The sequence below is a fragment of the Cuculus canorus genome, chromosome 2 (genome assembly GCF_017976375.1).
Source record: "Cuculus canorus isolate bCucCan1 chromosome 2, bCucCan1.pri, whole genome shotgun sequence".
NCBI classification, from domain to species: Eukaryota; Metazoa; Chordata; class Aves; order Cuculiformes; family Cuculidae; genus Cuculus; species Cuculus canorus.
This window is the reverse complement of record NC_071402.1, coordinates 90,684,274-90,709,776: the sequence shown is the minus strand read 5'-3', so window position 1 is coordinate 90,709,776 and position 25,503 is coordinate 90,684,274. Positions and strand designations below refer to the sequence as shown.

General features: G+C 41.9%; 1 protein-coding gene across 3 annotated transcripts in view; it reads left to right on the top strand.

Annotated features, from left to right (window-relative positions):
• Nucleotides 1-25,503, top strand: part of F13A1 (coagulation factor XIII A chain) — a 75,996-nt gene that overhangs the window by 5,699 nt on the left and 44,794 nt on the right. For all 3 annotated transcript variants that reach the window (XM_054058637.1, XM_054058638.1, XM_009564176.2), the window contains exons 3-6: nt 1,143-1,331; nt 12,146-12,397; nt 18,934-19,052; nt 24,509-24,616. In XM_054058637.1, the coding sequence (XP_053914612.1) occupies nt 1,143-1,331; nt 12,146-12,397; nt 18,934-19,052; nt 24,509-24,616 (668 nt within the window). The remainder of the gene's footprint in view (nt 1-1,142; nt 1,332-12,145; nt 12,398-18,933; nt 19,053-24,508; nt 24,617-25,503) is intronic.

Below are 25,503 nucleotides of genomic sequence, written 5' to 3'. Positions count from 1 at the left end.
CTGTAAATGTGCACCTCTGTTTGCCAGACATGAGTTTGGCTCTATCATCATCAGTATAAAATGTAGAAATTATCTAGTTCCTAACTGTCCGCACCTGGAAAGACAAGCTGAGAACTGCAAATCAAGATTGACCCTTCTGTCTCTCTACTGGTAGTGAGTAGCAAAGGCCTTCATGCCAGAGGTTTCATGATTATCTGCCCAAGCATATAAGGGAAAGAATGATGTCCCATTCATTTTCATGTGATTACTCGTTCTGTAAGAAGATTCCCATTGTGAATATTCCTATTAAGGTATAGTCACATGGCTTGTGGTGATCACAAGTGCCTTTGGCTATCCCACTGCCACTACACACTGGGCATTGGCTGAGCAGACTCACTTCTAGCAGTGGTTGGCTGTTTTATGTAGCCTGAATTTGAAAGGAGTGAAGCTTTGTCCATGCATGTTATAGATACTACTGCTGTTTGCCTATAACTCTATGCTGTAATTACATACTGTAATGTTATATTTAGTTTTCCTAAGAAGACAGTAATAGCAGTGGAGGTGTACTGAGAAGCTGAGTCTAGACACATACAATACTCCAAAATCTTATTTAATATAGACAATCAAAGTTCTCATCTGAATGCAAGATCACTAACTGCCTCTCAGGCTCTTCAGCATTCGATAGTACTAGCGCTTCGCAAACATTAATGTATTTAATCACCACAAAGCTCCAGTGAATTTGCATTTTACAAATGGAGGGCTGCATGTAGGCCACAGTTGTCAAATACTCACTGACTGTACTGATAAACTTGTGACAGCAAGGCCCATACTTGCAGAAAGCTGATGTCCAAGGAAGATGGAGCCCAGCTCTCCTTGGGCATATTCAGCTTTCCACCGGTAGCATCCTACTCTTCCTGCAATTGCTATCACCATTCACTAGAAGCCTTGCAGTGTCTGTGAAAATAGCAAGTGGACAGAGAAGTGTCCATGCTCAATTCTGAATATGTAAGCCCCAAGCAGATCCAGGATGTTCCATTGCACGGTGTTCCTTGATGAGGTAACCTGGGGAAGGGGAGGACAGGGCCTCTAATGATGTTGATATCAGTAATGACATTCCAACATACTGACTCCTTCCCTCTCTGTTCATTTATATGTCTCTGCAGATTACCTGCGTGTTGTGGATATTCATATGTTCAAGGAACCCTATGAGACTAACAAGCAGCAGCATCACACTGACAAGTACTATAACCCCAAGCTGATAGTGCGGCGGGGACAGCCTTTCCAAATCCAGATTGACTTCAACCGACCCTACAAGCCAGAGACAGACCAATTCTGGCTGGAGTATTTGATAGGTAAGTGCCTGGCAAAGGCTGTGTCATATCAGCAGTAAGGTTGAAAAGACTTTCATAAGCAGGACCATGGCAGTTCTAAATATCTGAATCTTTTCCTGTTTCAATTGATAAACCATAAAATCAGGGTCAACCATAGGCAAGGAAGTGCTTTTCTACTCTGAATCCTTACTCAAGAAAGTCAGCAGAATTTCTTGTGAGAGAAGAAGGAATAGTATCTGGGGATTTCTCTTTAGCAAGTAGCTGTGCTTCATTGAGGTTTCATAGTTATCTCTGGTTACTGTTGTAAGACAGTGCTGAACAGTAGGTGGAGTGGGAAACATCTTTTATAAGTGTTTAGGGGATGCAGGTAGGAGTCTGTTGTTTGAGGTGGAAGAGATGACTATGTAAGAACTGGGATAACAAAAAGTTGAGTAGGCAAAGGGGGAAAAATACACAGGGTGAAAGCACAGTAGGCCTTGCAACTTAGCAGCCTGTATTTACAGCCAACTCAGTAAAAAGGAGAAGATTCGGAGACTGTAGCTTTGGACCAGAGACTTAGTGCCACATCAGAGTCTTTCTTGATTTATTGCAAATACAGCAAGAAAACATTTTTCCTCTCACTGAGGGCTCTTCATCAGGCACTTGAGTTCTAATATACCTGTTGTCTTATTGAAGGTAAAGGATTAGAGAAGGGCATAACCTTGTTAGAGAGGGTGAAAAGCAAGCAACAGAGTGCAGCTTCCTGCTGTGCTCCAAAGATGGCTCCACTTTACTCTGTTCCCTACATCACAGCTCTGGGAAAGCCCCAGTTTTGTCTACAGTGATCTGGGAGTTTCTGTGTTATGACATCAATGTTCACTTTATAAACTCTTTAAAGTGGATTTGAATTGATGTTTTAATTTACTGTCCTGAGAGATGCAGTTCCAAAATTTGTATCATTGATTTTTTTCCACCGTTGAATTATGATGATGTGGCCATTTATTAGATTTGTTGCCTTTTAAACCTAGACAGGCGTTTATCTCTTGAACATATGTGCAGTGAAAAGGTTACTGTCTGCATATTTTTTTTCATGGGTGTCTTCCCTCTAATTTAAATTAGGGTTAGAAGGCATGTTATGACAGTCCAGTGAATGATTGGCTGAACAGCCACAAGTGCCTTTAAAAATTTAATATGCATAAATATCATTAGTTCTTTGGGGATTTAATTAGATTCAAGACTGTTCCCTTAATCTTTATATGTCTAAAACAAACAGCTGTGTCAAGAAGAAGTAGAAAATGGAACATTTGTTTTTTATTGTATTGTGTTCAGTTTGCATTTATTTTAATGAGATATTCTATATTGGAAGAAGAAATTTAACACTTCTTTTGATGTTGCACAATCCACTTGAAAGAACATAATCACTTATTTTTCTCTTGCTCTTTTCTAATACATCTGTCCATGGCTTGTACTTTGAATTTTTGTCTGTATTTTGTACCTTGTGCGGCCAGCAGGTTGAGGGAGGTGATTCTGCCCCTCTGCTCCACTATGGTGAGAACTAGCCTGGAGTACTGCATCCAGCTCTGGAACCCTCAGCACAGAAAAGGCATAGAACTCTTGGAGAAGGTCCAGAGTCCAGAGTACAGAAGGGTGGAACATCTGTCCTATGGAGAGTGGCTAAGAGAGTTGGGATTGTTCATCCTGGAGAAGGGTCTGGGGAGACCTTATTGAGGCCTTTTGGTACTGAAAGGGAGCTTATAAGAAAGATCAGGGCAAACTTCTTAGCAGGGCTGACTGTGACAGGACAAGAGGTAATGTTTTTAAACTAAAAGAGGGTATATTTAGACTAGATATAAGGAAGAATTTTTTGACGATGAGGCTGGTGAAATATTGGAACAGGTTGCCTAGAAATCTGTTCCCATCCCTGGAAACATCCAAAGTCAAGTTGCACAAGGCCTGGAGCAACCTAATGCAGTTGAACTCCCTGCTCATCGCAGGGCAGTTGGGTCTCTTGAATGGGAGCAAGAGATTTCTTTTACTTAGGAAAGGGCACTGAGCGTGCAAGGTTTCAGTGCTGTGCTCTCAAACTTTTGTCACAGGGAGACATGGCCATTTACAACCATTTTTTTTCTGTTTCTCTACCTGAAGAGTGACAATCACCTTTCATAATGCCAGTTGCCTAAAAACCAGAGCCCAGACAAAAAACTCTTGCCTAGGCTGCCTCTGCCTACCAAGAAGGGAAGCAGGAACCTCCAGGTGGCAGTTTAGCCCTGCTGTCTTAAAATGGGATTAACTCTCTAGGGGATTTTTTGCCTTCCTTCTTAAACTCTTTCTCCTAGGCCAGGCTTTGACTTCAAGATCACCAAAGATAAGGGAGGCAAATCTTACCCTTCACTACTGTCACGCAGAAACTACACCTAGGGACTGGTTCAGGGAACAGCCATACAGCAGAGGCAGCTTGAGCTCAGAGAAGCTTTCTGCATTGAAACACGGCATATCCTTCTTAGGAAAGTGCTGACTTTGAGAGATCAAAGTGACAGACACAAAGCAATATCAGCAGGTTCTTGAAAAATGACATTACTAAAGAGCTCACTGCATGCCTGAACGGTGGATTTCAAATGGTGCAGCAGAACTGTGGAATGACCTAGATTGGTGTGACCTCTCTGAAGGTCCTTGACCAAAGCAGGTCCAACTTGTTCACGTTTCTCCGGATCTTGACCTGGGGATAAGTATTGAGTATCTCAAAGACTGAGAAAGTTACCCCAAGCAATGTGAACTAGGCTGTCCATGAGCTAGAGAATCTTTTGAGTGTGTCAAGGCCGTATTCTTATAAGGTACAAAGATAATTCTAGTAGGGACGGCTGGTCTTGTTTTCCAAGGAATTCAGATGGAGCTAGGAAAACTCAACATCCCTTTTTGCAGGGCTGTGCCTACAGTGAGGGCTGTTTATGCAAAAGCACCATATAAAGCTATTCAGAAATACATAGTTCCCAGCACTGGAAATTTGCCAGCATTGACATTAATCCATCACAGAATTTTTATCCATTAAAGACTAATTTTACTCCTGAAAAATGTGACAATGGTAATGACTTGATCTTCTCTTTGTGCAGAACTATTCTATTTCCTTTATTCACAAAAATTCAGTTTTACTTCTTTCTTTTTTTTTTTCTGTCTCCTATTTTTGCTTCTTTTGCATCATTAAAAGGATGATTAATGAAGCAAGTAGGGATGGTTGATATCTAGTTGATAATGAATCATGGGTACCTGGGACAAATACTTCTTGTATAATGTGAAACTAGGTCTGAAACACTCACAGAACAATATTCAGTAACATTTTTTAATCCACAGTCCACTTAAAGGCCACTCACACAGAGTTTATAATTCATAGGCTAAATTGTATAAACGAATATATGTACATAAATATAGAAATAGTTCACCCTGATCTCTAGAAATTCACTTTTACTGATACTCTTCTGAGATGGTTCCTTACGACTAAAGTCCTTTTTGCTCTGACTGTTTTCCATAGAGTCAGAATTCGTGAAACTGACTGAAGTGCTAACATGTGAATTATTGTAATTCAATTTTGCATTTAATACTTCATTAAATAAGGACCATACCTGAAAGCCAAAGTATGGAAAACAATAAATGTGCCAAAAAATCCACACATGGAAAAAAATACACTTATGAAGAGTAATGGGATGTCATTCTAGCTTTTGTGCGGTAATGCTGCCCTATCTCAGTACCTGTGCTCTGGGCACTGCTCCATCACCACAAATTTCCTTCCTCACAGCCCACTTCCTGGCTTTAATGAGAGGAATGGTGAGCATCACCCCTTGGGAAATACTCATTTTATTGGTCTGGGGTTGAGATGAAAGAGCCACAACAGAAGTGTAAATGCAGTTTTTACAATGGGAACAATTTAGCCTGCTTGGAGCTCCAGGTAGCCAGAGGAGCCAATGATTCCTTATCCCATCTTGATCTCTCCTGACTACTGCCTTCCCAGTGATGGGGATACTTTGAACTGCTCTTGGCTTTCCACTGTGTGGGGCTCAACTTGCCTAAGCATGGTTCCTGCACCTGGGGCAGCCAGCTTGGCATGAGAGCTGCAAAGTTTCACAGTCGCTGCTGCACTGCTAGTGATTTCTCTGAAAAGCAGATATATGATTAGATGGGTTTATATGGCCTTCAATTTTGCTTTTAGTAGTAGTTTCCTGTACATGGCTGTAAATCCCAGAGTGGTTGATGAGTTTATATGATGTATCTTTACTCTCATGATATATTTCCCCACATCCTCATAAATTGTTGTCTATTTGTATTTTCCTCAAATGGCTTAATAAATTCATATATATTGGTCTAGCCCTAGATATTATTACAAACGTTTTATTCATTGGCATACTTCTGAAATGATCATAAATCCCAGCCCTCCGGGCTACTATCACCTTTCCACATGTGTGCATGCATGGAAACCCATGCATCCACACTCCCTAAACTTCTATAAGTCACTGGCTGTTGGCCTGAGATGAGAACAGAAACTTAGTGCTCCTTTTTCTACAGTCTTCCCAGGCCTTCTCCAGAAGAATAGTTATAAACACATAAAAGGAGCTAAGAACATAAATATGTTAGAGTTGATCCACAGGGCTTATTTAGGTCACACCAAATTCCCACTTCTAGTAAGAGGAACATCTGAGTAAAACTAAATAACCATTCAGGGCACCCACACCAGAATCAACGGAGCTCTCCATGCAGCCCTGGAGTGTCCACAGCGTTTCCTTAATTTCACAGCATTGTTGGGACATGGGCTATTCCAGGAAGCTTGAGACTTTATTCCTTTTATCAGGTTAGTAAACCTGTCTTAGTAGGAGGTGTTGTTAGCCATGCTGTTAGCTGTCCTCCTGTAGCAGCTCTGGAGCAGGGCAGGTGGCAGCTAATGGAGTGGCTGGGACATGAGGTATCCTCTGGCACCTTGGATGGGATGTTGAGCTGCATTCTGCCTCTGCGGAAAACTTACTGATTGGAAAAAGTTGGATCTTGATTTTTTTTAGGACATTTGGCACTGTAAAAGAGTAACTAACTCTCATGTTGGGGGCAAACTCTGTTGCTGTTGGTACATAACCCAATGCTGGGAGTTTATTAAATTGCTATATCCCTGTTTAACAGGGAACTACAAAAATTGAACAAAGATACAGAAACACCTGGTGGTCAGAACATGGGTACCCATTTTAGGAGAGAAAAAAATAATTCATGAGCAGTAGAACCAATTTCCTAGAAATTGAATCCAGACAGAGAAAGTATCTGTTTTCTAGCTGTCAGCGAAAACCAAACCTCTCCACTTTCTGAACTCGGGGTATTTTTTAATCCCCTCTGGAATTTCCAGCCAGGCCCCAGAGGAATAGAGAGGAGAAAGCCCCTGGAGGTGCTCCATGAAGTCAATATTTCATGAAAAGGAATCTTTCTCATATTCTCCCTTTGCACCGCTGCAGCGGTATCAAGTGGCCCACAAAATCTAGCTGTATTTTTCAATAGTTTTAATAGATAAGGTGCATGACTCTGATGTTCCTTTTACCACTGTAAAGTACTAGAAACATCCACTCCTGGGGGAGACTGGTCAGATGTTAAGAATTACTAACTGGAGCCGTAAGCAAAAAAGCCCCTCCCCTCCTCCATCTTTCTCTTCTTCTTTCTCTTTTTCTTCCTTTTCTGTTTTTCCTTTTCTGACGTGTTGTATTATTCATAGTGATTAATAAGGCATGTTCGCAGTATACTAACACCCATCCTCAGGCTGCTTGCTACAAAAAGACTTTCCTCTGCTACTCAACTACTGTACACTAGCTTCCAGCTTCAATTCATATATCAACCTGCCTCAATTATTATACTTCCAGGGTTGGCACTGGAATAGATTCTTTACCCTTTGTATGGAAGAGTGTATCTAGGTATAAGATTTAATCTAACAGGAAAATTGTTAACCTCGCTGTATGTTATGTATGTCCCAAAGGGAGACAGATTTCTTGACTCCTTTAAAAAACAGTCTTCTAAGGTGGGTTCCTAATAAGACTGATGAGAAATACCTTTGCTCACCTCCCTCTTTTCTGTGATATCTCACTTGCATCAGAGAGGAAATGTCCTCTGAAGCTCACATCTCTAATCTCTGTGCTACCAAATTTTCCCTCTCCCTGTTAAAAGTAAAACAGCTACTGATTTCTGTAGGGCCTATCCAAGAATATCTATCTGCCAGCCCCTCCACTCACTGTACTAACTCAGCAGTGGCTGTTTAGGAGCTGTTTAATGTGTGCATGCATACAGCAATGTGTATGTTCAATGGAAAAAATAAGCTAGATGGAGGTGGGAGCTTCCAGGGTTTGGGCAGGGGAGGAAGAGAAGGAGGAAGAGTATCATCTGAGCAAGCCCTGGTCCCTGGTAAAGATCAGCAACAGAACTGGATATCCGGAGGAAGAGTGCTCGTGTTTTGCCAACTGAACTTATCTCTTTCCCTCTCTCTGTTGCTGTAGATCTCCCTCTGGAATGGCAGTTCTACCCAAATTAAACACAGCTTGCCTCCATGCCTGGTGGTTCTGGACCTGACTTGCTAAGGAGATGAGGCATATGTTAAAAATAACTCTCTGTGAATGTATGTGTGGCCACAGTTCTGTGTTTCACATAGATCACTCTTTTGCTGTTGTGTAAATAGATTTTGGCAAGCCTTAAGAAACCCACATTCTGACCCTGTAAAAGCGGGGGGGGCATGTTATACATGCCTATATCCACACATCTTTCAGTCATGGTGCATTTCATCATGTAGACCTTCGATCACATTTATTTACTTTCAAAGCCTTGTGGTGCAGCACTAAGGGAGACCTGAGCTCCTTTAAAAGCAACAGCTGCTATATTGCTTCTCCTTTCCTGGATGCCTGGAAATCCCAGGAGATGTAGTACTGATCGCAGCTGCAACTGAAGTGAGCAGGAGCTTTAGGAGCCCAGCTTGGATAGCTACAGAAACCAAGGTGGGATAAGAATGGATAAGAAGTATTGCAGGCCTGTGAGCTGTGCAGCAGGGGAAGCAGATATATTTGTGCCATTAAACCTTCTGTACAAGGGAGGTATCTGTAAAAATTATGTCTTCTGGCAGTATTATAGATCAGTACTTCACTTTGAAATGCAAAGACTTGGAGGCCCATGAGGAAAAGTCACTGTCACTCTTCTGTCCTCCCTTGCCCCGAAGGCAGGACAGTCAGCAGCCCCCATTCAGTGCCTGATAACTTCAAAACTGCAAAAGGAGCCCATAACAAAATTCACGTTGTGCCTGGTGGCAACAGAGCAGGAACCTCCAGGCTTTCTGATTTCTCAGGCTAGGTTTTCCCATTTCTATGTGCTGTTATAGAGAACAGATGGAGATATCCAACAGCATGATGTCATACAACAACTTTTGTCTTTCCCAGACCAATTGGCTGTAAAATGTCCTCATGTGAGGGCCAGGGCCTCCTACACCAAAAGCACACGTGAATACTGGGGAGTGAAGCTACCACAAAGAACTGGCTGCAGACTGTTGTTCAGGCTGCCAGCTCCTGGAGCAAATCAGAGTGAGAGGGATCCTGAGCCAGCTGATGCTGCTGGCAGAAGCACCCTCCTGTCATCATAAAAACAGTTTATCTTCTCTACATGGCTCCTGGTCCTGACATGCACCCAAACAACCTCCTGCCTCTCTGTGGGTTGGGTTGGCACCAGAGATCCTGCAAAGAGTGTTCAGCCAGGTGATCACAGGCATTTGGTAATGAGTCTTTGGATAACATTGAATCTACTTCCTTAGAGACTCTGTTCTCAATGGAACCACCACTGCACATTATTCTTCCTGAAAGAGAGCAGACATTACAGATATCCCAAGATCCAAAGATCCAAAGATAGCCCTATTTTTCCATTGCAGCCAGAAATGTGTGTTCAAGATGTAGATTAAAGTCAAGATGTAGATAAAAGTCAAATGGCCAAACCATCCTGAGATTCCTACAATGTTGATAAACATAGTACTGAATCTATGTAAGGATTCTTTTGCCAACAACCATAGCATGTAATGTGAGAGTTATTCAGCTTTATAGCACTTTAGTATCAAGACAACAGATATGTGGATACAAACCTAGTGTGGCTGCTGCTGCCAGGTGTCTAGATGTGTGATTACAATTCAGCTCCAAATGCTCTTGTCAGAAGTAACAACTCCCTTACTTTCACATTTGTTTTCGGTTTTTTGTTTCGGAAGATCAGAGAACCTATCCTTCCTTCTAGAAAAATGTTGGAAATTGCTCACTGTGCTTTTGAGGGCTCTGCCCATCTTCCCAAGCTTCCTCATGGGTTCAGGATTTATAAAACTGTTAGGCAACGATCCCTGCTCATCTGTCAGAAGCAAACAATGTTCTTTTGTGTGTACTGTTATAACATCTGCAAACTATCCTGACTTCTAGGATAGCCCTTCTCTGGCATTCCGCTTGGTCTGCAGGGATGTAGGCAACACCCCAGAGTACCTTCTCCTCACAGGTGGGCAAGATAGCACAGTGATCTTACTACATGGGAGAAGCTGCATGGGACTTGTACAGGCTCCAGGGTGAAATGACCTTGCATACTCCTCAGCAGCAGCTACAAAACAATTTGAAAGGGCAAACAGGTTTTTCATGTTGGGGCTTTAGAAAAGTAAGAATATCAGAGGATTGGCACTTTGCTGATCCTGCTATAGGTGCCTATGTGGGGGGTCTCCATAACATTATAAGGCAAATGCCCCATGACCTCTTTGCGATCCTACTTGTTTCCTATGTGCAAATTTACTGGGGAGTGATTCTGCAGCCTCCTTGTGTGTGTGTGGCATACACAGACATGGTGCAAAGCCCCTGTCACAGCACAGCTCCTTCTGTCCCCAAAGGTCTCTTACACAGATGTGCACCTTCTAGTGAATATGACGGTGTTCCTAACCACATTTAAACAGTAATCTCTCCCCTTCCCACATTTCTGAAGGAGGTATGGGAGATATTTTAAAAAGTAGCAAGTTTTAACAGTTTTCAAGTATATCAGTTCAATTACTTGGTTTGTTCTGCTGTTTTATTTGCGTGGACTGCTTTTCAAAAACAAAAATTATGTCAAAACTAGAAGGAAACTATCAACTGCAGAGGCAAGCTGGGTCATACCCAGTTGCACTACAAAGAAAAAGAATATGCTCAGCTCTTAGATCGCAATTGTTAGCAGGCACAAGATTCTCATCTCTGTTACCTCCATAGGCTCTTCTCTCTACACTGGCTTTCCTTTGATGGCTTGTATTTGAAGTGTCCAGTGCTTTATCTTCTAGTATTTTCTATTGATTTTGGTTTCTTATTTTAGTCCTTTTATTTGTTCTGTAGGTCTTTCCCTTCTGTTGCACCCCTCACTGATCTGAATGGATTTTATGGGTTACAGCATCCCTAGCCAACAGGGGAAAGAGGTCTATTTATGTGCACAGACCATCTGCAAAACAGTAGTTCGTGTGCACTGAATAATGTCTTGGATGAAGCACAGTAGCCCTAGATTTCTTAGAAACACAAGTTTCATGGCAGATCACAAGCTTCCGATTCAAAGCTGGAGTTGTCCTTTCCCAGAATGCGGCAGTGTTCAGATCTGGGATTGTCTCTGTATCAGTTGTATAAAAATAAGCAAGCAGGAAAATCAAAGCGCTTGTGAATATAATTTTGAAGCTCTTAAGTAGTAAGAATGAAAAATAGAGAAGTCTGTCTCTCTGTATGCCATCATTGCTTTGTACCCTATTTTTGAATGAGTCTGAATTTCATCCTAAAATATGAAATGAAGAATAGATTTGAGAATGAGATAAGGAACTCAGCCTTCACACAAGTGTCTTTTCTGTCTATGCTGCTGGTTGCCTTCCAGATATAGTTTGGCTCTACATCAGGCTCAAAGGGTGGATCCTCACACAACTTTGAATCCTGGCAGTGTACGTGTTTACATGAAGTCTATCTGTCTAGATGCTTTTTTATAGTTGTAAGAGTAAAATAGGCTTCTCTGGGATGTGATTGGTCTTACTATAAGATAGATTATCATGTATGATACTTCTGAGGTGTGCTGTACTTTGAAGGTGTGTCATGCTTTGGGACCCTTTGCTTGCAAAGAAAGTTTGGCTATCGAGCCCAGATGTGCTCATTATATTCTGGGTGTCCAGAGTTGGTTCCTACTCCATCCATGAGGAGTGGACACTCAGGAGGAACTGAGTGTTAAGTATCTGCTGCTGGACTGACTGTATTTCATTCATCAATGTGGACTGGCATGAAAGAGTGTTTTTTTTCTCCTTGCCAGCACAGTAGTGCAGTGAGAAGAATGAGGTTCTGTTCTGCTGAAGATCCCCAAACCCAATCTCTATGCTGTGGTGGGCACTTGCATGCTAATGACAAGAATGATAGGTGCATCTGAATTGGAGAAGGGGCTCTTACCTAAGCTTACCAACAGTGTAGATAGCACCAAAGCAGGAGCAAGCTGTAATGCAGCTTGCTGCACTAAGAAAAACTGTGGTGAACAAGGAAAGCCTGGGACAATCCCTGCTCCTGCTGCATGGGCTACAGTCCTAGGGGTGTCCAAATCAGAGTTACTAAAACTTGCTGGAGTAGAGATGAGTGAGACTGTTGGCACAGGCTACCTGCTAGGAGGTTTTGCATGTATTCATGTGGCTGTACTGCCAAGTGACCAGGCACTGCGTGAAGGGATGAGGGAGATAGATGGTTTCCACTGACTAAAACTTGCCACCTCTGTTCAAAATAGACAAAGGGATAGAGGACTTACAGAAACTATGAAGAGACTGTCAAAACAAGGTGAACGTCTTCATGAGTTACCTGCTCTTCTCTCTCCAGGTCGCTACCCACAGCAAAACAAGGGCACCTACATCCCAATCCTAGTAGGTGATGTGCTGAAACCTGGTGAGTGGGGAGCCAAGATAACCCGCAAGGAGAACAATTCCATTCACATGTCGATCATGTCCTCTGCCAACTGCATCATTGGGAAGTTTCGCCTGTATGTTGCTGTCTGGACTCCTTTTGGCATCCTCCGGACACGCAGAAACCCAGCAACCGACACTTACATCCTGTTCAATCCCTGGTGCCAGCGTAAGTACCAGAATCAATGGTTCATACTTTTGCTGGGCTCATTGGGTTTTGAGAGGGGCTGGTCCAGGAAGGGGAGCTTGGTACCCAGGAGGTTGAAGATACGCCATTTTGGGTCTGGAGATCTTACAGTAACTATGCCAAGAGGCAAGTCTCTTGGGCTGAGGAATAGCCCTTGTGTGAACGGGGCTCCATGCTGCCAACCTCTGCCTGTGCTGTAGCTGCACCCTGCAGTTTTATGAGGCCAAGCCTGTGTTTACCAGATCAGGCAGTGTGATGGTGCTCCATTTCTTGTGATGAATATACCCCAAGTATTTGCTCTGACTTTAACAGGCATTGGCATAAGCCTCCTGCCTGCCTGCGTGTCCCTTAAACTGACAAGGCATGGTATTTTTCCAGGATTTGGTGTGGAGTGGGACATTGCAGAGCCCCATGTTCTGTTGAATTACGTTGCTGATTGCCACATGTATGATTGAACATCTGCAGCCAAAAGCCTGTGGGAATTCAATGGGAGCTGCTGCTCCTGCAGAGGTTGGATGGAGCCGATCTGTGGTGCCTTTCCACTACTACATGACATTTGCCCTTATAACTTCCCCTTTACTGGCGACTAATTAGCAACAATCCTGTTCTCTGTGAGGAACAGAATATTTCGCAAATGAGCCTTTTTTTATAATCCGGTGAGATGAAGAACAATTTTATAAAATTTTTCATGGATCCCAGGTAAAATCAGCCCTTATGCTGACAGAATTGTATTTCACTCAATGAACTTCATGTATGGCTTTAAGGAGAGGGCAAGGAGTACTTGAAATATCTGGCTCAACCATCTGACAGGCTGTAGCTCTACTTCAGCTTTTGACACTTTTAAGGCTCCAAGTCTGGCATACATATTGCTGTATATTTAGGCCACCAGCTAACCTTAATATTCTCCCACCATCCTTCCTTCATCTTTTGATGTTTTTACAAGTGTATTTGCATCAAACAATCCCATACAAAGCAAGGACCATCTTACCAAGCGACGAGTAAGCCTAGTGTTATTAATAGAGTCCATTATTCAGCTGCACTACTGTCACTACATCGAATGATTTGTGCTGAATTCATTATTTGCCCGTGGTCCAAGGGAATATAAGCAATGATTAGCTTATGCATTATTTAGGAAGATACACGTTAATGCTGAGTAAACTGGAGTTAGTTAAGCAGGAACAGGAGGGTAGGGCATGGCCCAAGGCCCTGTGACTCCATGAGATACTTCTAAAAGCAGCATAGAGGGAGATATCTCTTAGCAGCACACTAAGTTTATTCTAGGAGATGAAGGAGATTGTTTAACAGAAAGAAAGGAATCATTGCCAAAGTTATGACCCACTGTAACCAGACCAAGCTGCTTAAGGCTTGTGAAGGCATCAGCCTGTCCTAGCTCCAGCTAGGAAGGTGCAATTCTCCACCTCAAGCAGAGCATCCCTTGGCTTTAGCCATTAGTGTCGTAACAGCCAATTTGTTAGCCAGTGCGGTGACTATGCAGTAGCTCAGTACCTCCTTGAAAGGGATAAGCCCCAAAGAAAAAGCTTCTTAAATTACCTCAGCTTGCCCCATGACTAGCATATATCCAGCTAGTGCTGTGTGCAGTCATAATGTGGAGAAAAATAACAATGTAGAGGGCCTTGGCTGCCCTGCTGTGGTGTGACTGGGACCACACAGGCTGGTCCAACATGCTAGCCAGGGAGTGAAAAGGGAAAATCAATCCCTTCTCACCTCCTTCACCATCAGCTCTGTGTGTTGACTGGTCCAAATCTCTTCATGGCACATGGGCAGTTTGCTCTCCTTTGCAGTCTGTCTCCCACACCTGAGCTGAATTGGGTCAAAGTCCATCAAGCTTAAAATCACAGTGTATGGACAAACCCGTAAGGAGCAAGACGTGTAGCGGTTGCCTCCAGTGGCAGCCATCAGCAAGGCCAATGGAAAATATCTGCTTCAGGAAAGCAGAAGTAGAGAGTTTCCAGGCACCAAAGATGTGTTGTGTGCCCCCATGCACAGGGGAGGCAACTTAGGGTCAACCCTAGAAGACCATGTCTTTGTCTCCAGCTTGCTTGTTCAGGTGTGTCTCAACAACTTCAGGTCCTGGGCCCTTGATGGCTATTATAGTTTTTGCTTTCTGCATGTTTCATTTGGATTTGGATTTATTCTCATTTCTTGCCCTGACTTCTACTCCTAGGTAGTTTGGGCTAATTGGCTCCTATATCTGCTTTTCCACCCTTCCTTGTGTTAGAAAACCAGGGACTGTTTCACATATTTATTCCCTAGCTGGAAAAGATTATTCAGTGGAATGACAAAAGGGTATAAAAACTCAGGCAGTTAAAGTGCAGAGAAAACAATAGTTTGAAAATCTCTTAGATTTGTTTGCTGAGTTAATAGCTAAGCAGACAAGTCTGAGTGAAAAGCCTCATTAAAAAGAGACAACGCTGATGCCAGGAATGAATGGGGATTGTTATAGCAGTGAGCAGAGTATGGGCTCTGTCAGTGTCTAGTGAAGCTTTCCGACTCATCATTTTGGAGAAACATCAGTATGTTGGTATGAGCTTTTCTTTTAAGACAGAGGCATTTGTGCCCTTTTTATTACTCCTTTTCTCACTCTAGTTCAAATTTGACATATCTTCCCAGATAGGGATGTAAGGGTTTTTTCTGCTGTTTCAGAACAAATTTGAATACTTTACCAGTCAGACTACAGTGTAGTTTGCTTCCAAAATCATCAAACACTTTTGTACGTTTTAATCTTCTTAGCTGTATTTAAGGCTGATCATCAAGAATATTTTAAAGATGCAGATGTAGAGCCTGATCCTGCAAAATTATGTACACCAGCCCCAAACATCTAGGGATTCAGCAAGCTAGTGGATTGAGATTTCGGGTACTCAGTGTGAAATCTGCATTACTTAATAAGAAAGATAAAGCCTATGAGGAATGGCAGCATCCTTTCTTCAGCCATCTGGCACAGTTGGGAAAAGCAGATGTGCTTTTGGGCATGCAGGGCCCTCTTCAGTTCTGAAACGGAAGATACAAATGGCAAGTAGTGAAAGATAACTTCTTGGAGTTGAACTTAAGGCTTAGCAGTATTAGGCTACATAAAAGCATAAAAGGGCTCCTTTGATCTGGATATTGTGAGCTCTTTCCAAGCAGGTGCTGAGCCCCGGTAACTTTCTGCTGGTGAACATTCAGTGCTTACTATGAAAAGATCTTTCATTGACTTGTGTGGCTTACTCACAGGAGATGCACAGTATATTTGAGTAAGTTGCAGACTCTGTGGGCAAAGGGGTGTGTTCCAATCACCTAAGCCTTCTTCAAGGTGTAGTATATTTAAGCAATTAAGTATATTGCAACTTTATTGAGTGACTTGCACATTTCTTTAGCTTATGGACCTGAAATGTCCTAATAGAGTTTGAGGTTTAGTAACATTTGATTGACTTTGGACTCCTCTTACATGTTATCAGTCATCCAAATCTGGCCCAATAATATTCTCTTGCATTTGTAGCTAAATCTTAAGTTTAATCTCTTGTATCATAGATTCCATGTGGGTGAAATTCCTATAAAGCTACACTAGTGTAGGCAAGCAGTAGCAGTTGCAAGGAAGCATACTAAGCTTGGTCCTAGGTGCAGTGCGTTCTGTAGATAACTGTATTTGTCTCTTGCAGTTCTCTGTTTGCTCCATTCCTGTCTTTTTCCCAGCAAGAGCCCTGAGAACTTTGTGCTTCCAGCGAAGCCCAGCCTTGCATTCTTGGATTTACACAGGAGTACATTGAAGGGAGGCTGTGTGCTCAGGGCAAGCCCAATGCCTCTGTCTCCACCCATCTGCTGTTGCTGCTGTGCTCAGTGGTCACTGTCTGCATGAAGAAATAGCATTTCCAGCTCCCACCAGCTTCTGTGCTGGAAATGGAACCTCTCATGCTTGATCACTTTCCCACATAGAAAGGGCTTCTCTGCACTCCTTATCTCTTTTACAAGGAGTCAGTATCCAGTGGGATTCCTTGCCTGCAATACTGTCTTCACATGAATTGTATTTTCACCTTATTCATCTTCAGACAGAGAGCTGTAGAGGCTAATTCGCTTCTTTGTAGCATTGCTACTGTCTTCATAATTTCCCAGGATAAAAGAAGTGAGTAAAAAACCTGGTAGAGAAAAAGAACAAACAAACTCAGCACATTTACATGAAATTCTTCCATTTGTCAGATGTGAGCATCCACTTGGACAAAATAATTAGGAGTTGTACTATGTAGAGCACGCTTAGCATCAAAGTAGTCACAAATGCCTCGTATTTTCTTCTAAACAGTCTCAAGAGAAGTGAAAGCTGTCAAAAATCAAAGCATCTGGCTTCTCTATGAAATACTCTTTTTTTTTATTTTATAAAAAACACAAATATTTTAAAATAATTGACAGAGAAGTTAATCAATTTTCATCTGATTTAGCAAAGATCATGCAGTCTGAAAATAACATAAGCATCTCAATTGATTCTAACCAGACCAATATTGATATTTTTAATCCCTGAAAGAAAACAACAGCTGTCAAGGAGGCATATGCAAGCACTCCACTGAATGCGTAACTGTAGGGAAGAAGGTGTAAGTTTTCCTTTTTTAAATACATTCTCTGTGCCATTTGTAGAGATGTACTTTAATAAAATCCAAAGATCGGTGAGTGAATGCATATAGTTGTTCAATCAGCAAATGAGACATATCCAGCCTAGTGAAACAGAGCCTACATGATCTGTAGTACCTGCAGCATTTTTGGTGGGGTATTATGCAATACTTGTTTAGAGCTGGGCCTCGAAAAAGTCATGTAATATACAGTTTCATAAGTATAAGAGTTCCTTCTGGCATAAATGACTACAGCTTTTAGATTCAATGTCAAGTTTTAACACTGTTTCACCCAGCTTCTGAATATAATAAACCTGTGATCTTCCACTTTTACATGCCGGGTGGAGGTTGAGTAGGTCACAGGTAGAGACTACTCCATAAAGAAAATAAAATTCTTGATGACACAGCCCTTAGAAGCCAGGGGAATACCACCATCCCACCAAATGCAAAACCAGGTCTCCAGCCTCCCCTCCACAGAGAAAACCCATTGAACCCTCACACTTCTTCATTCGCTTGGACTCAGACACAGTCTGCAAAGCCTGTACTGCAACCCTTTCAAAAGCGTGATGGCAAGAGCTGATCTCCTCAAATGCAATAAAGGCTTCTTACACCTAACACCTGCTTCTCCACCATTCCTTGCACACCGTACGCCTTCTGTGGATCAGGTGTTTAGAATGGAAAAAGCTTTCACCTACCTGAAGCCAGTATGAGTTTTGCCTTTAATGTTTTCAGAGGGCTCAGATTTTAGTTTATCTCCAGCTTATCTGCAGTTTTATGGGAAAATGAACAAGCTTTTGAGGACGAGATTTACAAGGAATTACAAATCTGATTTGCATTTCAACAAAATACAACAAATCAATACGCTTTTAAAAGTGAAATGATCCTCTAGTAATTTGTAGTAGGATGCTGAAGAAATCCATTATGGCAGTAGTGAGTGGTACTTTTGTACTTGCCTGTATCAAGCTATCAGAAGTTATTGCTTCCCTCTAATTTCCTGTCTGGTACCATACTACTGATTTCCTCAAATTAATTAATTCCTCTACCATTAATTGGTAAGCTGTACCTCTTAGTCTTAAAATGCAAGCATTGGCACAGGAAAGAAATCCTCAATTGTTTTAGCATCACAGAATCACAACCAGCTTCATATATACCTATGAAAGTCTGAACAGTTTCATGTCATTAACACATTATTTAAGTATGTTAATAATGTGTTATTTACATATGTGGACCTTGTTTAAAAGGTGGGGATCCATGCATATGCACTTGACTCTTAATATGAGACCAATCTAGATAGCCTCAGTGTATGTTTTGAAAAGATCTCTTCCAATTGCTTCAAAATTTCAGTTGGACACTTGAATTTCTTATCATATTAGCTGGTCAGTCAAGCTACATGGGGGAAGGACACTCCAGTCAATAACTTACATACCAAAAAAACAATCGAATTCTTGTGTGAATTCACTATAAAAACAGTATTCCAATTTTTCTCCATGCACTACAGATTTTTCTTTAGATCTCTTGACTTGAGCTGTTTTCCATTAACATTAATAGGTTTGAAATTATTCTTTGATTTGTTTGTACGGATGCAGAATTGCGTCACAGTGTTCCAACTATTAAATTAGTGGTACACAATAATCATAAAATTCTTGATAAGATGTGACATTGTAATCATACTTTACAGAGCCTGAGAAAAAAAGGAAGGAGTTGTCAGAATTTTTACACCTTACCTGCTTTTAAGTTGTGTATCATATTCCTAACTGGGGTCACTACCTCCTTATTCTTGTACTCTGTAGAAGGAAGTAATGTTTTGTTTGATGGAAGAGGGATACTTTTCATCAAAGATTAATATTATATGCTAAGATTTTTTATCTGTCCTTTATGAAACCTTAAGTAGCTGTGTTAACATTTACTTTTGCAAAACTGATACAGAGGATGCTGTATATCTGGATGACGAGAAGGAAAGGGAAGAATATGTCCTGAATGATGTTGGTATTGTTTTCCATGGGAACATCAGCGACATAAAATTAAGAAGCTGGAGTTATGGTCAGGTGAGCTATTTAGAACTTCTCTGGCTACTCCCAACAGGACAGCAAGTGAATTTAATTGACACCAGACTGTGGCTGAGACTGTGGGCTCTGGAGCACATTACTGGTGTCTCCTTCAGAAAAACAAGGAGCATAATTTTAAAATTTTATGAAGTGGATATATGCCTGGTCCAGAAAAGCAATGTTATAATTACTAATATTTAACCATCTCTTTTTAGGCATATATTTAAGATACCAAGGGGCTGCCTGTTGAAAGTTATAATGATTAGCTGAGATTTCCACAGTGCAGCAGTATTTCTGCTGCTATGCTGTGGCAGCTTCAGGATCAAACTGATTTGGTGAAAGAGTAAAGATTTTTTTTCATTTTTCAGCAATATGTTGTGTTTCTTTATTATTCCTTCTGTCAGTTATAGCCACTTGGTGGAAATTATTCTCACCTGCTCAGGAACAGGGGCAAGGAGTGGGGGGGGCATCAGTTTGTCACAGGCTTCCTAGGGCAAACTGGGATTTAATCCCAGAGTTTCCTTGCCACGGTGACAAAGGGGAATCTCTCTGCCTGAACTTGGCAACATCAGTCTCCAGTGGCCTCTTGCAGCCTGAGGGACACACCGCCACCAGGCTGGTGTACAATATTGGTGTGCCTTCATAACACCAGACCCTTACCATTTGCTTGCCTATTTTCCCTCAATCTGTTTGTAAGCACTAACCAGCCTCAAAGTCCCTGTGGGATGAAAGAGTTAAATTGTTGTTTGAGAACAGGGAAAAGGCATTAAGGAGCAGAATCAAAAGGTGCAAAACTAACCCTAGCTGTCACTCAAGGGGACGGTTAGTGGATATCATGAATTCTGTTCAACTCAACTCCTGGATTTTCACAACAGCATAATTAAGAAAGTACAGAATTATTTCCTTAGTGTTATGCTGATGGATCCATTCCGTTTTTGTGGCACTTCCCCAGCGCAGCCTTCCTGCTTTGCTTTCTTTCCCTCAACTAAATACAATCTCAAAGCTCGAGCTGGATGGATTGCCAGTGTGCTTGCCCTGGAGAGCTCTTTGAACTCACATCTCTCTTGTTTCCTTATTGAAGGGTACAATTTCATCTTTTTTTCCTGTGGCAGCGCTGCCTCAGGGAGTTCCTGCCTCTGCACCATTCTTTTGGTTGTGTCAGTGTCTTTGTTTGCAGGGTCTGATTGTCACTCTGACTGAGATAAAAATAACCCTTAAATAAGGGGCAGGGACAATTCCATAACATGACGGTGCCTTAACACATGAGATGTGGGACCAGATCCTGAGGCCAAAGCTGGGTGTGCATTTAAGTTGACCAAAAATGCCCCCTCCTGGCCCTTTCTTCCCCCTGCAAGTGCTTGTTCGGTGACTCAGACTGGAGAGCTGATCTAGCTGAATAAGCATCACCTTGATTTTTTTCCTTCTGGATTATTTTTCGGGGTTGCTCATTTCCTAGATTTAGGATTCACTCCATGACAGATGTAAGGGGGAGGAAGAAAGAGGAATGAGTGACTGGAGGTGGATGGTGCTGCTTAAACCAGATGCTGGATTCACGTCTTGAGATGCTGAATTTATGGCCTATGGTGGCTTGGCTTGAGGTGCTTTTATTCTGCAAATCTGGCACCTTCCTGACATAAGCATCAGCCTCCCTCGAGAAACTGCATTATTTATTTGGTTTTGCTAGAAGGTAGTTCTGTCTGGGAGATTAGGGCTTCTCCATAGCTCTTTGTCATATACTTTCATTCCTGTGTTGTCTGAAATTGGAGGACCTGATTTCCGTGGTGTGCTGTGGTACACCTTTTGTTACGACTTGCGTGTTTAGAAACTGAGCGTGGCAGATGCATCTAAGGGCACTCAAGCCAGGAGTTTTGATGGGATCAGTCATTTTATATGGGTCTGAGAGACATCTCAGGCTTCAATGCAAAGGAGGATCTTTCTTCTTCCCTCAATTTCAGTGAGATGGAGGATGTGATGATGTTCCTGATCTTACCCTGACAATTTTCAGCCATGGTTCTTCCTCATTTTCAGCAGTCCTGGATGTTAAGGATAAGAGCATTGCTGCAAATGTGTAGAAGTACTTGCAGCAAGGCCTATATTATGGATATATCATACATGTGTGTATTTTTTATTTATGACATATAGCCCTGTACAACAGAGTAAGTAAAAACCAAAGGGCCTCATGCAATCGTAGAGGTGAAAGCTGTATGCCCGTACACAAAAATACAGATATACTGGTGTATGGCAATACCCTTAGGTTAAAAAAACTGCTTTGAGAGATGACAGCTGGAAGGTCTAACTCAGGTTGTGAATTAAAAAGGAACATGCAGTTCAAAACTGAGTTACTAGTGGGAGCTAATTCTCACAGCTGCTGTCTTGAATGAGCAGCATCAACGTGAGAAGAAGAAAGGCAAGAAACATGGACCAAGGAAGAAAAAACAGCAGACCAGTTGAAACATGCCTGTAATGAATGACGATGGAAGGGCTACTTGTAAAACAACTGTGATTCCTTTCTTCTACAAAAGCATAAATAGCCAGTCACTCACAAAAGCCTACAGGGGATTCAGGGGAAGTCTGGCTTTGGAAGAAATCTATGCATGTAGGAATTCTCTAGCTGAGAAATGTCAAAAGTTGGAAGCTATATTGATCATTCAAAGTTGATTTTTTGGTAAGAAAAATATAATAAAACAGGTGGGCATAGAATTCTTGTTGCCATCATAAGTTGTCTCATGTCTTGTCCACAGGTTGAGCTGCATTAGCTTTGCAGCCCACTGTGCAAATATAATTTGATGGCACATGCATTTGGTCAGATCAGACCACAAGCAGCGTGAGATCACATCTGCCTGCAACTGACAGTGAGATATACAACCCTAATTCAACCAGTGCAAAAGGTGATACAGCATCTCTTACTTTGATTTAAATGGAAGGTCATCTATTAGAAACAGGGTAGCATGAAAGAGGATGCCCACTGAAGGCCAATCTGACTAAATGTATTGCTTTGTAATGCAAGGCACGTCTGTGTGCAAACCAAACCCTTTGGTCTGTGTGCAAACCAAACCCTTTGGTCTGTGTGTTTTCTCATGCCTTGTTTTTCACCTGCAGTCTTTCCTAGGTGGTTCTGCCAAAGTTTCTTGGTCTTGAATTTGGTTTATTTCAATTTCAGCTTGTGTTGAGCAGGCAGTGCCTGCACCTGTCCCAAGATCACTCACCTGTCCTGGCTGCCTACTGCCGCTCTTGTTTCCCCTGACATTTCAAGAGTGTTCAGCCTTACAAGAGCTATGTTTCCATTCTGCTTCCTTCTAGACAGTATTTTCATGCCAAGATTGAGAGCACTAAACTGATTTACTTTTATTTGATGTTTTTAAATCTCTGGATAGTGAAGCAGGGCAAAACTGGCTTTAGAATTAAGGCTACTCTGCATCTTACACTAGTGCAAAAGTGTAAGGCGGCTAGACTTTACAGTTTGTCCTGTATCTTTTCTTCTGTTAATCCAATCATTTCACAAGCATTCATGTAATTTTGTGAATGCTAAGGTGGAAGGCAACAACCCTGAAAGCAATTTCTTTCCTCCTTATTCTTCCTGTACATGCTGGCAAGATTGACAGTGTCTCATAAACTGTAGATGAGAAAGATTTAATTTGCAGGATAAACTTCTTATTGATTTAACTCCAATCTTAGGCACTGCTGTTGACTTGAGGTGCAGAAAGTAGATTTTGATCCTCCTGAAGGTGATAAATCATTGGGCCAGACTAAGAGAAAATTGAACTTGAAGCAGGAAGGATGGCTATGGGGGCCCACTCTCTGTTGTGAGGATTCTCCTTGGGAAGGACAATCTCCACAACATGCATCACTTACTAGTGGAGTGGACTGGAGAGTCTACCGTGCAATTATTCAGCTTCCCAAGAATGGTCCAATATTAGGAGTAAGTACCTGGAAAACACTGACTCCTCTTACCCTATTGACCCAAACACAATGTCTGAGTTTTACTCAGACTATAAGGTGTTACTCGCTGATGAGTGTCTGCTTCAGAGAAAGTAATTTAATACAAGTGTGGGGGAAGATAAGAGAGGTGTGCTGCCATGGCAGAAGTTTGCTAAAAAGAATCCACGCAGCAATGGTGCCCTGAGCAACGAGAGGCTGGCAGGCTTGAGCTAAAGGCAAGGAAAAGGATTTTCCTTGGTCAGGAAATGGCTGAGGGTGGTGAAACATGGTGCTGCCTCCACTCTCTTGGCTTATGCCAGAGCTCAGCTACTGCCTGGGATGTCAACTCCACCCTTCCCATACTCCCTGCAGCATCAGCAGCCATCATGACTCTTTGGGGCTTACTTTTTAGATCTCTTGCCACACCCTTCCTTTTCCTCTGCCTGTCTCTGGCCTGCCAAAGCAGCTGCTTGGCCTGGGCTAGTGCTAACTTTCTTCAGGAGGCAAAATGCACATTAACCTTATCTGTCAAGGTGGCCTAAGTCAGGCTGGAGACAGTTGCAAAATCAATCCAACCCTAGTAGCAGCATGAGAGCAAAAATCCTGTTAACTCGAAGAATGCAAGCATAGAACATAAAGCAAGGGGATGAGCTCTGTGGAGTTTCTGCACCAGCCTTGAATATTAATATAAGATTTTGTATCTAGAAGATATTTGTTTTATTAATGTGCATTTCCCTGTCTCCTGCTGTTTTCCAAAGGACAAAGGTATTTTCTTTTGCTTCGCAGTTTCTCCTAAGGAAAATGAAATACAACACAGGGCAAGTTCTGTGACAAATGGTTTCTGGTCTATTTAGGCACCTCTGCCCTCAATTCATTCTTGTGCTTGTTCATGCTGGATCGAAGAAACGGTACCTTTTCACTCTATTTCTGAAGAAGACTGCTTTAGGTCACTGGGTATTTTTGAAGTCTAAGTTTCGTAGACCGGTCTAAACCTCTATAATCAGCTTTTGGCTTGTCAATTTTAAACATAATTAAAAATTAATTATAAAATCTAAGTGTATTCAAATTAACTTTGTCAAACTATTTATTGTTCAGCTTCCCAGCATTGCACTGGCTGTGTCAGAGAAGTCCTGAAATTAACAGGTCTGGAATCTGTGAAGGACATTAAGTCCTTCATGAGCAGACTAGTTTCTTGTAGTTGTTATTATAATATCTTCCTATTATATACTTGTTAGCACTTAAAATTTTATGTCCTGTCAGAAAGACTATGTTGTCATTTTAACCTTCTGGAAACTAGACTGAGGTTGAATCGAAAATGACACTCTCTTTTCCCTCACAATATCTCACAGTTTTTTTGCTATACATGGGCAATTATTCTAGAAGAAAACTTGCATTTTTAAACAGAGAACTTTGCCTTGACCAGCTAATTTTGAAGCTGATCAACTATTATAACAATGAAAGATAACTTTTCCATTGCTTTCCAGAACAAAAAGTGACTCTGTTTTTCATCTGTTTTCCTTTTATTTTTGTCTATCTAGTTTGAAGAAAACGTTCTGGATGCTTGCCTGTTTCTGATGGACAAAGCAGAACTGGAGCTCTCTGGGCGTGGAAACCCCATCAAGATCTGCCGTGTTGCCTCTGCAGTAGTATGTAACATGCCTAAGATGTGTCAGACAAAACTCATAAATGAGAGCTAGGCTGGTTTAACTGGCCCTCATGCCTCTATGCACTGAATCCAACAGAGCTAGATCAATTGTCCATTCTGACTTCTGGTGTCTGGCATTTTATTTTACTCTATTAAAGGTGAAATGTTTATGTCAGCTCATCACCTTTTTCTTAGAGTGGCACCTCAGTGATAAGAAAGCCACTTCTAGATATTGCACTCCAGGGATTATAGCAATCCATGTGACACTTTGCTCCCTTTCTGATAGTTGAGATGATCAAGAAAACTGTTTCTGCCATGGATGGTAAGGTGGCACGATGGGTGGAATTTGGGATGGGGAATTGAGAGACTTTATATGGACTCCATGATTAACCTCAAAGGGATGTAAGACACAGTGGAGGTTCCTGTGTTTGATTTTTGAGCCCCAGATGGCCTAGCCAAGCTGATGACATTTACATAATATACCTTAACCCCAAACGAGCGCACTGGGAGAGATGTGCTCTTAAACATGGGGCCCACAAAACTTAATGTATTCAGAATGCAGGTTCGTAAAATAATCAGAAGCAAAAAATAAGGAGAAGACTTCCCATATCTCCATGCTTTCCAGCTGCTAGGTGCCAGGAGTCATGCTGTGGGTACAACAGCAGCCCTGTCCCCACTATGCAAGATGAAAGACTCATCTAGGATGAGAAACACAGAGGCTGTATCCTCTCCCCAGACTTATCAAGGTCGAACTGATGGCTTCTGCTTCCCAGAATACCCTAGTCACCAAGCAAGCATCATTAGATGTTCTCCAAAGTCAGCTACTAAAATAGACTGTCTGCAAAACATGGCTGCTAGAGATGAATGATTCTTTAATCTACTTGTCAC